This window comes from Lampetra planeri, chromosome 5 (genome assembly GCF_965212315.1).
Source record: "Lampetra planeri chromosome 5, kcLamPlan1.2.h2, whole genome shotgun sequence".
Taxonomy (NCBI): Eukaryota; Metazoa; Chordata; class Hyperoartia; order Petromyzontiformes; family Petromyzontidae; genus Lampetra; species Lampetra planeri.
Window position 1 is genome coordinate 21780647 of NC_136111.1, and position 12720 is coordinate 21793366.

Sequence of the window (12720 nt, forward strand, 5' to 3'; positions counted from 1 at the left end):
CTACCAGCTGAGGGTGCCTAAGTGCAGGCTTTGCAAGAATTCCAGTCATTATTTTAATACGTATGTCACTTTATTTCCAGGTATTCTTTACGTGTCTGTCCTTTTTGAGGCTCTAAAAGTATTCACGCGTTCGACCGTAGCCCCTTAAATACAAATTGTTATTTTTCTAAATGTATCTATGGTGAAAGGAATTACTCGATGGTAAATCCCTCTGTTCTATACATGAACATGTACATATGGTGATATATATATTTTTTACCCATTTTTAATTGCTATATGTCAAGCGTAAAAAAAACTTCGGTTGACCGAAAAATAGGGATGAAACAACGATTAAACTTTGCCTGTGCAGACAATCCTTCCAAAGAGAGATACCTGTTTAGTTCTTTGAACGGTGCGACGTTTTTATACAACTCCCAACATGACACGCAAGATTGTTGGCATAAAACTCCCAATTATGGCTTTAATAGAATATATATGCGCTCAAATGTCATTTGGGCCGATTCTGCTTGGTAAAAAGGACGCAGCACGCGTCAATGTTAAGTGCCTGACATTGTACGCGCGCAGCTACGCTGTGTTCAGGGATTAAACACGAGCTGTCAGTTTCTTGGAGAATGACAAAAAAAAACCCCGGTGACATCCTCTGTTCTGTTCACTCCACATGTCGGCGACATCTGCAGCGAGTCACATGCAGCTGTGTGCACTCAGAGGCATCAATTAGCGCCGACACTTAAGCCCTCCGCGGAATTTAATCATACAAATTACGATAGATGACAGATTGATATGCTTTATTTAAAATCAGGTGGGAGCCACAATGAGGCTAAAAGACATTTTTACGAAGGGAGACTCCGGTTACAAATGAAATATAACGCATTACGTGTGACCATTACTTTACGAATTACAATTAAACTTGGACTTAGTACAAATGTAGTGGCATAGAATAGTAATGTAGCAGCATAGCCCTTGCTGCTGGCAGAGAAGGGGGTCTGTGGCTTACAACAGCCCTGACGTCAGCAGGCCACGTGATACACCAGAGGGAGATCTCGGGGGGAAAGGTCACAGAAGGGGCACACAAAGAACCGCTGGTAGGTTCTAGAAAGGGGGCGTGGCCGGGGGCGGAGCCAGGCCATGCTGACAGTATAAGAGGGGCCCCTGGAGCGGACCTCGAGGCTGTCGTATGGAGTGAGATCCCCGCCGTGCTACTGAAGTCTTCACCATTCTTCTCGTCGTCTTCACCATCTCGGGGCGTCACCAGCCAGGCGGTCTACCAACTGTCCTGGCTGAGTAACGTCGCTGACCATAGACGGACTTGTTATGAAAGTGGAGATCCTAATCAACCAGATCGTAATCAACCAGGCTATGCGTTAACTGTGTGTTAACCGACTCTCTGTGTTGCATTACATTACATTTCAAAAAGATTGGCTACGTTTTGTTTTCTCAAATTATTTCTCTCTCTAAAATTTACCAGGCTCTCATAGGGCCATTTGATCTTCTTTCCCTCGGTCGCTTCGGGGTGGATTCATTGACATGCTAATTTCTCTGCTCCAGCAGCTGCCCCAGCAGATCCACCTCTCTCTCTGCCCAACCCACCCCCCTCTCTCTATTTAAGGCCTCGACACAGAGGCATTGGGTCTCTGTGTGTCTATGTTGTGTGTCTCTCTCTGTGTGTCTGTGTTGTGTCTCTTTGCTTGTGTGTCTGTCTGTGTGTCTCCGTGTCTGTGTTTTGTCTCTCTCTCAAATTTAGTTCCACCTGATGACGGTTGCTTGTGTTGCAATCGAAACGTCGTACTCTATTATTAAATTTATTTTCTTTCTACGTGACTTTGCCGAAAGAACCAAAGAGTTATTATAAAAGTGTTAACCGCCATGGTGCTTATTAATAAAGAAATGCCTCCAACTCTTAGTGTCTCCGAGTTCGTCACTACACAAATACTAACACTGCGCGGAGCAGTGGCGTGGGTAGCACACTGCGCGATGGACCATGTGACCCGAGTTAGATTTAGCCATGGCTAACTTCAGTGGCAAGTGTTATGAGAGCAGCTTCGAGCCCTCACCCCAATCTCATCTTCATAAACGTGTCAAACAAAAACTGCCATGACCGGTCCCGCATGAGCAGGCCTATGTTTCAATATTTTAATAATGACAATCAATATAATAACCACAATGTATTTGTATACGTAACAACTGACGTGGCTGCATAGGTGTGCGTCACTTTGCGGGGAGTGGGTCGGTGCACTGCACTACAAAGTTCGATTCCCGCTCACGACTAATAACAGTGGTGAACATCTTAACCAGTCCTGGGCCCCCTTGGGGCGACTCAGCCTACCTGGTGCAGCGTGCAGTAAACATCGTCACTGGGGAGACAAAGGAGACTGGGCGTGGTACTGGCCAACACACCCATCGTGTGCCATTCTGGCTATAAAATGTGCTCACTAACAGCACTATATGGTGGATCCTTTGTCATTGTTAGTGTTGGTGGAGGTTGAAGGAGGTGGGGGGCTGGCGAATTCTGCATGTGCGACTCCATTTGGCTGCCACGCACGGACAAACAAAGACAAAGATCCCCCATGTAGCCTTGACACACTCATTAGGGTAAGTGCTCAGTGAGCACCTACGAAGGCCGGCAGGACACACGAGGGGGTGGGTGACCAACACCACGCCCGGCCGCCTTTGTCTCTCCAGCGGTGATGTTTACACACCGCACCAGATTCGTAGTGCAGCACGCTAACCACCCCCACCTGGAGATTTATCCATCTTCTCTCCATCCTTGTACCACACGATGATGGGCTCCGGGAACGCGTTGCTTGATGTGCAGGTGGCAATCTGTAAATCAAAAGAGCGGGGGGGCCATGATGTACGGGGTGAGAAACTGGCCCGATCCAAGACAACGTGGTGCCATTTAATAAAAAATGTTTTTGTTTTTCTACGGTAAGTACCTGCTCAAGCGTGTTGGCAGGAATGGGAAGGCTGTTTGCTGTTATTTTCGGAAGTGTCGGTTTACCTGTAACAACACAAATATATATAAAGGTTTGAGACGCAGACCCAGCCTGGGTTTAATTGGCACCACTGTTAACTCAAGCCACTGGGAGCACGTCGCTCCCACTTCCGTACGTGCCTTCCTTCGATTATCACGGTTGGCTACGTACGGTGCGAAAGATGCTCAATGTGCATACATGCAACATACATTTATCATCTTCATACAGGTGCGCTGCATTGCACAGATACATTCCTGCGGTTGCTTTCATCAGCATTATTATAATCATCGTCATCAACATTGTCATCAATGGCATTGGCATTAGCATCATTGTTCACGCTTTGAAAAAAGGCAAGACAGATGACATTAACAGAATGTGAGAACCCCGAGTTCTGAAGTTGCCAGCCCAACGCTCCCAAGCTCCAGCGCGGCTGTCATCAGACACCGAACAGAAGCAGCCATTCATGAAGCAGGGGCGACCACGCGGCTTTGTGCACCGCACGCCAATCTCTAAACTTGCCCGGTGCACGACCTGGGGAGGAATCGTCTGAGTGTCCATGGGGGGGTGGAGGGTGGAGGCCGTCATGCATCCCACCCCGGGTGCATGGAGCACGGACGGGGAAGGGAGGGCGATGCACGGGACGGACGGTGACGGCAGGGGCCGTTTATAGAAGCCGGTCTGCCACATTTGTGATGCCGCGCAAAATGTTGGCCAACGTGCCGACCGCAAATGTTAGTTTGAGAGCAGCTGTCCTCTGTGCGTCTCTGGTCCCAGTCGGGTATTGTCGGGGGTCTGACCCTCCCATAATAAACTGTCAGCGGCGTGTCCAAGAGCCTCTGGAGCCTCGCTGCACTCTGCCCTTACTTTTAAAGCTCATATTAGCACAATTCTTAGGTCAGCTTATTTCCATTTGTGTCACGATGCTAGAGTATCAAAGTCACTCAGATCGCCCCTGCCGTATTACACCACCTCTCACACTGTCTGGCCTCGTCTGGGCTAGACCTCCGCAATATGTCATTTGCTGTCTGTAACAAAAACTGTCTCTAAACAAAAACCGATGAGACCCCTTCAAGTTTAGTGGATAATTCGGCTCCTAAAACAAAGTATTAAATAGCAATCATTGTGAACACGTGCGGCTCCTCTGCCCCGAGATGTACCCTGGTCGCCTGCTGCCCTGCACGGGAGTTTAAAGCAGGTGGCTAACTCACTGCACGTGGTCGCCCTGACTGCACGTCCACGTGCCCCCCATCGCAGCTGCACACCACTGCCAGCGCGCTCAGGTGCAGTGGCGGCCATGGACGGGGTCCCAGTCAGGTGCCATGGGGGTCGCCACCGTGGGCCCTGAGCCCTCGCCACCACGGTGCCGGCGTTAAGGCGGCAATCTGCCCGAACACGTCGCTGCATCGACGGGCTTGGATCCATTCAAGGTCAGACTCGATACTGACATTTTTTTTATGGGCTTTAAGCAATGTCCCATGGTACATTGCACGTGCAAACATACACCTATTCAATGTTTTTTGTTGTTGTTGTTAGATTGTATTTATTTGTATGTATAGTTATACACTAATATGCCGTTGGTGTGTTCAGAAATCTTTGGGCATTTGGTTCACGTCTCATGAAATATGTGAATCATGAAGGGATGATGACGACGACGATGATCAAACCTGCGCTGGGTCGGTGTCATGTCGGTTCTAGACCCATCTTGTGCACAGTTGGCTACGTATAGTGCAAAAGAAGTTCAACATACATACTGTCCTCTTAACCCCCCCCCCCCCCCCCCCGTTATACAATCACTATTATCATCAAATCTGCAGTCACCTGCACTGCCTCTCCCGTCCGTGCCACCCCAACCCTAAACGCCCGGCTCGCCACGGGACGTGTCTCAACGCGCTCGCCCCACCCCCCGCCCCCCGGGTATCGACCGAGCACGACGCCGAGACTCGCGAAACGCGCGCACCGCCGGCATTCGACTCTGATTCGCCACACACGAAGACAAATACAAAGATCCCCCGTATAGCCTTAACAGACTGTAGGGGCAAGTGCTGTTAGCGAGCACCTAGAAAGGCCGGCGCGGCACACGAGGGGGTGGGGGTGGCCAGAACCACGCCCGGCCGCTTTTGTCTCCCCTAGTGGCGATGCTTACACACCGCACCGGGTGCTCATTTGAGGCTGAGTCGACCTAAGGGAGGCCCAGGACCGGTTCAAATAATCGCCACCGGTGTTGGCCGCGAGCGGGACTGGAACCCGGGTCGCCAGGTTCGCAGCACAGCGCAGCGCTAACCGCTCCGCCACCACTCCCCGTCGGTCCGTACGCAGGCGCACGCCATCGGCATTCTACTGCCGACGGGTGGCGGGCCCACGGTTCTGATTCGCCACACACGGACACACGGACAAACACGCGCTCTCGCGCGCGTGTTTCCCTGGGCTCCTGTCAGCGTTGGGACAGATCAAGCCTGCGCACGCCCTGGGCACATCCGAAATGAGGAGGGCGTGTGGGGGAGGCAGGGTGTCGTGGCCCTCTCAATCAGTTGGCACCGATTTTAAAATCGCAGCCGGCAGGTTTTGCCGCATCCTTCTGGTGACCAAAAAATTATTACCCTCGATTTCACAATGAGGCGAGCTGTTTATTCTTCTCACTGTGCCCAGAGTAACGATATCAATCATGTACGTTTCGCTTGACATTTTTGCTCTTACATTTTTTATAACGTCATATTTTTTGTCACTCCCTCGTCGACATATGTAGTGAGACAGAAACACAACGTTAAACCTGTTAAACATTCATTTCATGAAGTTAAAGTGAATGTAATTTTGCAAAAACAAGGTCTCACTACGAGCCAACATTTTCCAGCATCTGACTCTCGTGATGTTGCATACAGTCATGAGCCCCTTTATCCTGTTAGAAAAAAATTTATATTGGTTTAACCATCATGCCGTGTCGTGGCGGATCACGCTGTACGCGATGGCTCACATTCTAAGATATCCTATAGCGCAGTGGCACGGCCTAGCGTGTGGCTCGCCGCTTGTGACAGAGGTTCGAATCCATCGGGCCGCCCTGATTATTACCGCGGTGTGTAATAAGCAGAACGGTACGACTACGCGCCGTCTGCTTCACGGTGCACGTCAATGATCCCCTGACGCCATTCGCAAGAGAAGGCCACTGTGTTCAGGCCTGCGGGGTCCACATCCGCTAACTTGGAATAATGCGTAGCAATCATCACCCTCCCAGGTCACTTTAAACAAAATAAAGTTTAACTTTATTGGCACGGCCGCTCATACTTTTTTGAAGCCAATTTTCTCTATTAAATAAGCAATTAATGAATCATTAAAATAAGTTTGTACTATTACTCTTTTCAAATTTGGGATTAACTATCACACGAAAAAGGCCTTAAAGTGTACAGTAACATCAAACAGCCTCCCACTTTAATGTGGTTACGCGGGCACAATACGTGGCACTAAATCAAAGGATTGCACATCCTTGTCAAAACGGGCGATGCCTCGACACGCATTGGCTATTTGCTCAAACGCTGGTGATGAACCATGGGCGGAGAGATAACAGTACCTGCAACAAACACGCTCGATTGGGATTGTTCGGCAGCAAAGCCGCCCCCACGACTGCGAAAACTTGGCAGAGCCCTCCAATTCTTGTCTTGCGTGCGATCGTAGCGAAACGTTGTTCAGGAGCGAAATATGTCCCACCTCTCTGACTTATATGAAGCCTCTTAACTCCAGCATCTCTCCCACTTCAGTAAAAAAATGTCTTGCTGTGGTTGTCACACCTGATGATGATTGCTTGTGTTGCAATCGAAACGTCGTGATTTATTTACTTCTATTTTCATTTTATTTTTATAATTTTTTTATTTTAATTTTTTTCACCTACGTGGCTTTACCGAAAGAACCAAAGAGTACGAAATATCAATGTTGACATTTGCTCGCCACAAAGAGAGCTTCGGGAGAGAGTTCGTGTAGTTTTGTTATGCCTCCATTGATGGAGCACAGGCCACAGTGGTTTACCAAAGTTTAGATTTGCACGGCCACAATCGCACTGACAAAGTGTCGCTGCATGGTAAGCGCTTTGCTGGATCAAACCAAACAGAAATACGAAAAATAAATCGCTCGGATGATTTTAACTGTCAGGCTGCACGCACTGCTTCGCGGAACTGCTGCGAGACGCGCAAAACGCGACTCAATGCCATGGATGGGGGAGAGGCCCGCGAACGCGGGGGCGGCGCGGACTCACCAAAGACGTTGACCGTGGTGTGGGCCTCGTTGGTGCCGTGCGGGCTCACGACCTCGCACGTGAACGTGCGAGCGTCCTCCAGGCGCGCCTGGCGAACGGTCAGCGTGAGGTCGGCGGACACGTCCACGCGCCCGTAGTAGTGTACGTTGTTATCGTGGTAGATGGTGCTGCCATGTTTATATAGAATACGTTGAGGGCTGGTCCGTCCGTCCGTGCCCTTTTCTTCCTGACAGCGGGAGAGAGAGAGAGAGCGGCAGCAGCAGCAGAGGGCCGATCGGACAAGGCGGGTCACGTGGTCACCACCCCGACAACACTCGGTATTCACGGTCGGTCTCCCATCCAGAGATCAACCAGGCTCGTCGCCACTTAGCTGTCGGGATCCGACGTGATCGGGTGCACTCGGGGTGATTTGGTGACGCTAAAAGTATGAGCGGAATTTTTTTTTGGATGGGGAAAAGGACAATGGGGTTTTCCTTTTTTAAACCGTGTATACTTGCGATAATTATTTCGAACGATTGTCCGACGATGATATGTTTTTTATTATCATTCTGAGAAGAAGAAATTAACCTCAAACCAGGTATTAAATTAGACTCAAAACAACAGTGTATTTCATTGTTGTTGTTATTGTTGTTTTAATGAACTCGCAGTGTCTTGCGAACTGCGATAATATTGAACAGTCGAAGGTGCTGCAAGAGGAAGAAACAAGCTCGACTCTGTTGCCGGGAGACGGTCACCTCGACCGTACGAGTCAAACTCTAAGTAATTGTCCTGAGCGACCGCGTGTTTGCTTAATTTGACGGACCACGGGAGCTTTGTGGAGACGGTGTCTGTGAAGCTCACGGGAGCGAAGTCAAAATATTCCACCAGCAGTGACCAATGTCTTCCCGCTGATTAAAAAGAAAAGCCAATGAGGCAAGCGGTTGGGCGGTGGTTTAACGTATGTATGTTTAACTTCTTTTTCACCGTACGTAGCCAACCGTGCTAATCGGAGGTGCGGGGGAAGGACATCAAGCTGAACACAAAAAGCAGTTTTAAAGAAATTACTTTTCAAACTGGATGATTTAAAAGTGCATCGCTCCCAGCAGCTTCCTAATATCGGAAGGAAAAGCGTTCCAGACGGCCGCAGAAGCGCATATGAAAGCGCGCGATGCAGTGACCGTCCTTGTTAGAAGACTAGCTAAAAGCCGCTGCTGCGTAGATGACCGGAATTCGCGTGATGATTGGATGAGAAGGTGCAGAACCACGGAGGTTCAGTGAACCAATGGGGGGGGGGGGGGGGGGGGCAAAGGAGCAAGAGGAAGAGTTCGCATCCTGGCATCGGGCAACAACGCTTTTCCGCAGAACGTTCAGTCGTGGCATTTGCAGGAGGACACATCCCCGGAGTGCTGGAGTTAGATGAGATGGAGCCAAATAAAACGGGCGGCAAATTTCACGTCCAGCGATATGGAACGTCAAAAAAACACTGCACTCATTTCAGAAACATTTACACTTGTATATACGGTGATTACAGTCGAAACGATATCTAAGGGTTTTCATTTTCTTTCCATTTAGATCCAGAGAGACTCTTTATTTCAGCTATGTGCCATCGCATTTTAGTTTCAATTTTATGCTTCGCTTGCTCACTTTACTTATGCGATATATTTTACTGGGACCCGGCGATCAGTGCTTAATCAAGTATAGGGGGCCCATTTGATTGCATGTTTGCACAACACAGGCGCAAGGTTGTTTTTTTATGAAATATTTGTTTTTGTATAATGGAATGTCTGCTTTGAGGTGTTTTTCAAATGAAAGCTGGAAATGAAAAAAATAATCTCATTTAATAGGATAGTCAGCTGAGACAATAATTTCACCATCCCCTTCTGCCCAGTCACGGCTTTAAAAAAAATTATTTGGCGTACATTTGGGTTCGTCCAATAATGCCATTTCTGGCTTGGTACCTGCAATTAAACCGTACACAATCATTTCATATTAAACTGTAAAGTATTAGCTTTGTGCACAAAATTAATGAAGCTATGGCTCATGACACAATGCATGACTACTTTAAGAGCCCAAAGGAGGTTCTGCGGAATTTTCATTTTCTTTCTTTTATGTGCTCGGCCATTTATAGGCATTTTGATTACATATTCGGTATATGACACGTGCAGTTCAGGCAACGTCTCGGGCTTGTTCCGGTGGCTCGCCATCGATCATAGGCGGTCACCACATTGCGCGCTTTCAGATGAGCTACTGCAGCCGTCTGGAACGCTCTTCCTTCCGATATTAGGAAGCCACTGGAGCTATGCACTCTTAAATCTAGATTGAAAACACATTTCTTTCGAACTGCTTTTTGTGTTCAGTTTGTTGTCCTTCTCCCGCACCTCCGATTAGCACGGTTGGCTTCGTACGGTGCGAAAGAAGTTCGACATACATACCAGAGGTCGCAACCGGGTACCCGATACCCGTACCCTACCCGATACCTGGCTACCCGTACCGGGTACGGGTACCCATTTGCGACCCTGGTGCGGCCGGGTACGGGTACGAGTAGACCGTGAGTCACTGGTGAGTAACTGTTTGTCACTCATTTCCCAACGTCTTGTCTCTTCTCACAATTCAAGTTCCTAGAATCAACCCACCCGCGCCTGCAACATGGCTTCATCCCAGAGGTCGCAATCAGGTACCCAAAACCCGTACCCTACCCGTACCCGCCGGGTACGGCCAGGTACGGGTACGGGTACCCGTTTGCAACCCTGGTGCGGCCGGGTACGGGTACGGGTAAGGAATCAAAACCCGTTTGCGACCTCTGATACATACACACAGTCCGTGTCGTCATGAGCTCGTGGGATGGCCTGCAACTCCACGTATGGAGCCAGGTTGCGTGCGGTTCATGGCCCATTCAGGAGGCGCGTTCTCTCCTTCGACTGCAACAGACGTCGTTGCCAACCTCGTTGGTGTACGCTGCTTTTTTCTGGAAGACTTTGCAGTTTTTTCCTGGATATTTCGGGTTGCGCATAGTCACTTTAAGATGTTTTCTTGTTCACGTTTTTGTTTTTTGTTTGTTGCGGTTGCACCCGATTCAAGAGCCGAATGGCTCACAGGGCTATGCCAAATAAATGAAACCGAAACTGAGCATTCGCCACCAAACCTCACTGGCGACGTGGCCATGTCCAATGCCATTGAATTTTATTTTTTTCTAACGGGCCACGACTACAACTTGCATGTTCTCTGACCCACGTGCTCCTCTTTCTGTCTCTCGGTGTGATTCCAAGCACGCGTTTCTCTTCCACGCTTCTTTTGCTTTTGCATTTCTTCGAATTTTTTACTTGGTTTTGTTATTCCTGCAAATGAGACTGCCTCTTGAGTTCTCATCTGGTTAAACAAAATAAACCAAACTGCTCTGTATACTTGTCAGCTCGTGTTTCATTTTCATTGTTGTCAATCTCTCTGACCCATTTTGTCATAGCAGGTGACATGCACTGCTAATGTTGCAATTCATAATAAAGTTTTGGTGTGTAAATAAAAATCACTGTACCTTGGTCTCGTCCATATCTTTATTTCATAACTTTAATCCCATTTCACTTTCCAGATTTTCACAAATACTGTATACAGTATATATATTGCTTTGTTCTGCGTGTCCCTGATAATTTACAGTTTTGGAAATGTCCGCTAAATTCTAGGCGTGCGTCAGTGTCAGGGTTGTCAGCCAAGAGACAAATTCGCTTTCATTGTTTTCTGTCAGCTTTGATTCAATGCAATGTTCATAGAGATCCCAATGCCCCATCTGTTCGTCTGAATTCACCATTCAATATTTGTCCTGTACAGTGTATGTATTTGCACAAAAACGTATCAAATCGGAGCCGATTTTTTCGATTAAATCCACACAAACACATCAGAATTACGGCCACCAATTCAATCATTAACAGATTCGCTTTTAGTGAAATAAAGAATTACGTGTTAAGCTCTCCGCATTCCAACACGACCATCTGCCCGTTACACATCGCCCTAATTAAACGATTCCCAGCCCGAGACGCACTTAACCGCGAAACAATGTAATTATCGCAGCTGACCAATTACTCGGATGTCATGGTCCGCAGAAGAGCTGGCAAAACTGCCATTGCCGAAAACAATGCCAACCGGGTCGCGCCTTTTAGCAACGAGTCGCATTGACCAATTCCACGCACATTGCTTATTGAGTTGCTAATGCAGTGCCTCGATGTGCCTTGATGTGATTCAACCCCGCCCCCCCACCCCCCCCCGTGCGTATGTCTGGACACATCTCACGTGTCCTGCAAGGCGGTGCGTGTGTGCATGCGTGCCTAGGTGTGGATGTGTGCGTGTGTAGTGTGAGGGTAATGTAGTGTGGGGGAGCGGTTCATTTTCCGCTCACGGCCAACACCGGTGACGATTATCAGAAACGGTCCTGGGCCTCCCCTAGGTTGATTCAGCCTCAAATGAGTAGCTGATGCGATGTGTTAACATCGCCACTAGACAGACAAAGGCGGCCGGGCGTGGTGTTGGCCACCCACCCCCTCGTGTGTCGCAAACAGCACTTGCCCTAACAGTCTGTTTAGGCTATACGGGGGATCTTGTCTTGTTGTGTGTGTGGGTGCGTGTGGAGGTGTGGGTGTGTGCGTGTCTGTGGGTGTGCGTGGGTTTGCAGCAGTGTCTGCTGCTACTGTGTGCTTTTCAGCGCTTTGACAGCCTTGATGAAAAGCGCTAAATACATGGAGTTATTATTAGTGCAGTGCTTAAGGCACTGCACTACGAACACGGCGACCCGAGTTCGATAGCCCGCTCACGGCCAACAGTGACGAATATCTGAACGGGTTCTGGGCCTCTGCTAGGTTGACTCAGCCTTGAATGAGTAGCCGTTGCAGTTCGTAAACATCAGCACTGGGGAGACGAAGGCAAGCCAGGAGTGATGTTGGCTGCACACTCCACCCCGTGTGTTGTTGGTATTTACAGGTGGCTCACAGCACTTGCCCCAACAGTCTGTTAAGGCTGTAGGGCAGTGGTTCTTAACCTGGGGTGCAAGCACCCCCTGGAGATGTGAGATGCCCTCCCTGGGGGTGAGAGATGCCCTCTCTGGGGGTGTGAGATGCCCTGTCTGGGGGTGTGAGATGCCCTGTCTGGGGGTGAAAGATGCCCTGTCTGGGGGTGAGAGATGCCCTCCCTGGGGTGAGAGATGCCCTCTCTGGGGGTGTGAGATGCCCTGTCTGGGGGTGTGAGATGCCCTCCCTAGGGGTGTGAGATGCCCTGTCTGGGGGTGTGAGATGTCCTGTCTGTGGGTGCGAGATGCCCTCTCTGGAGGTGCGAGATGCCCTCCCTGGGGTGTGAGAGATGCCCTCTCTGGGGGTGAGAGTTGCCCTGTGTGGGGGTGAGAGATGCCCTCTCTGGGGGTGAGAGATGCCCTGTGGTGAGAGATGCCCTCTCTGGGGGTGAGAGATGCCCTGTCTGGGGGTGAGAGATGCCCTCTCTGGGGGTGTGAGATGCCCTGTCTGGGGGTGTGAGATGCCCTGTCTGGGAGTGTGAGAT

General features: G+C 49.4%; 1 protein-coding gene across 3 annotated transcripts in view; it reads right to left on the reverse strand.

Annotated features, from left to right (window-relative positions):
- LOC144719136 (CD166 antigen-like) overlaps nt 1–12720 on the reverse strand; it is a 71650-nt gene that overhangs the window by 29494 nt on the left and 29436 nt on the right. For all 3 annotated transcript variants that reach the window (XM_078595005.1, XM_078595004.1, XM_078595006.1), the window contains exons 3-5: nt 7210–7435; nt 2934–2998; nt 2736–2820 (exon numbers count right to left, since the gene is read on the reverse strand). In XM_078595005.1, the coding sequence (XP_078451131.1) occupies nt 2736–2820; nt 2934–2998; nt 7210–7435 (376 nt within the window). The remainder of the gene's footprint in view (nt 1–2735; nt 2821–2933; nt 2999–7209; nt 7436–12720) is intronic.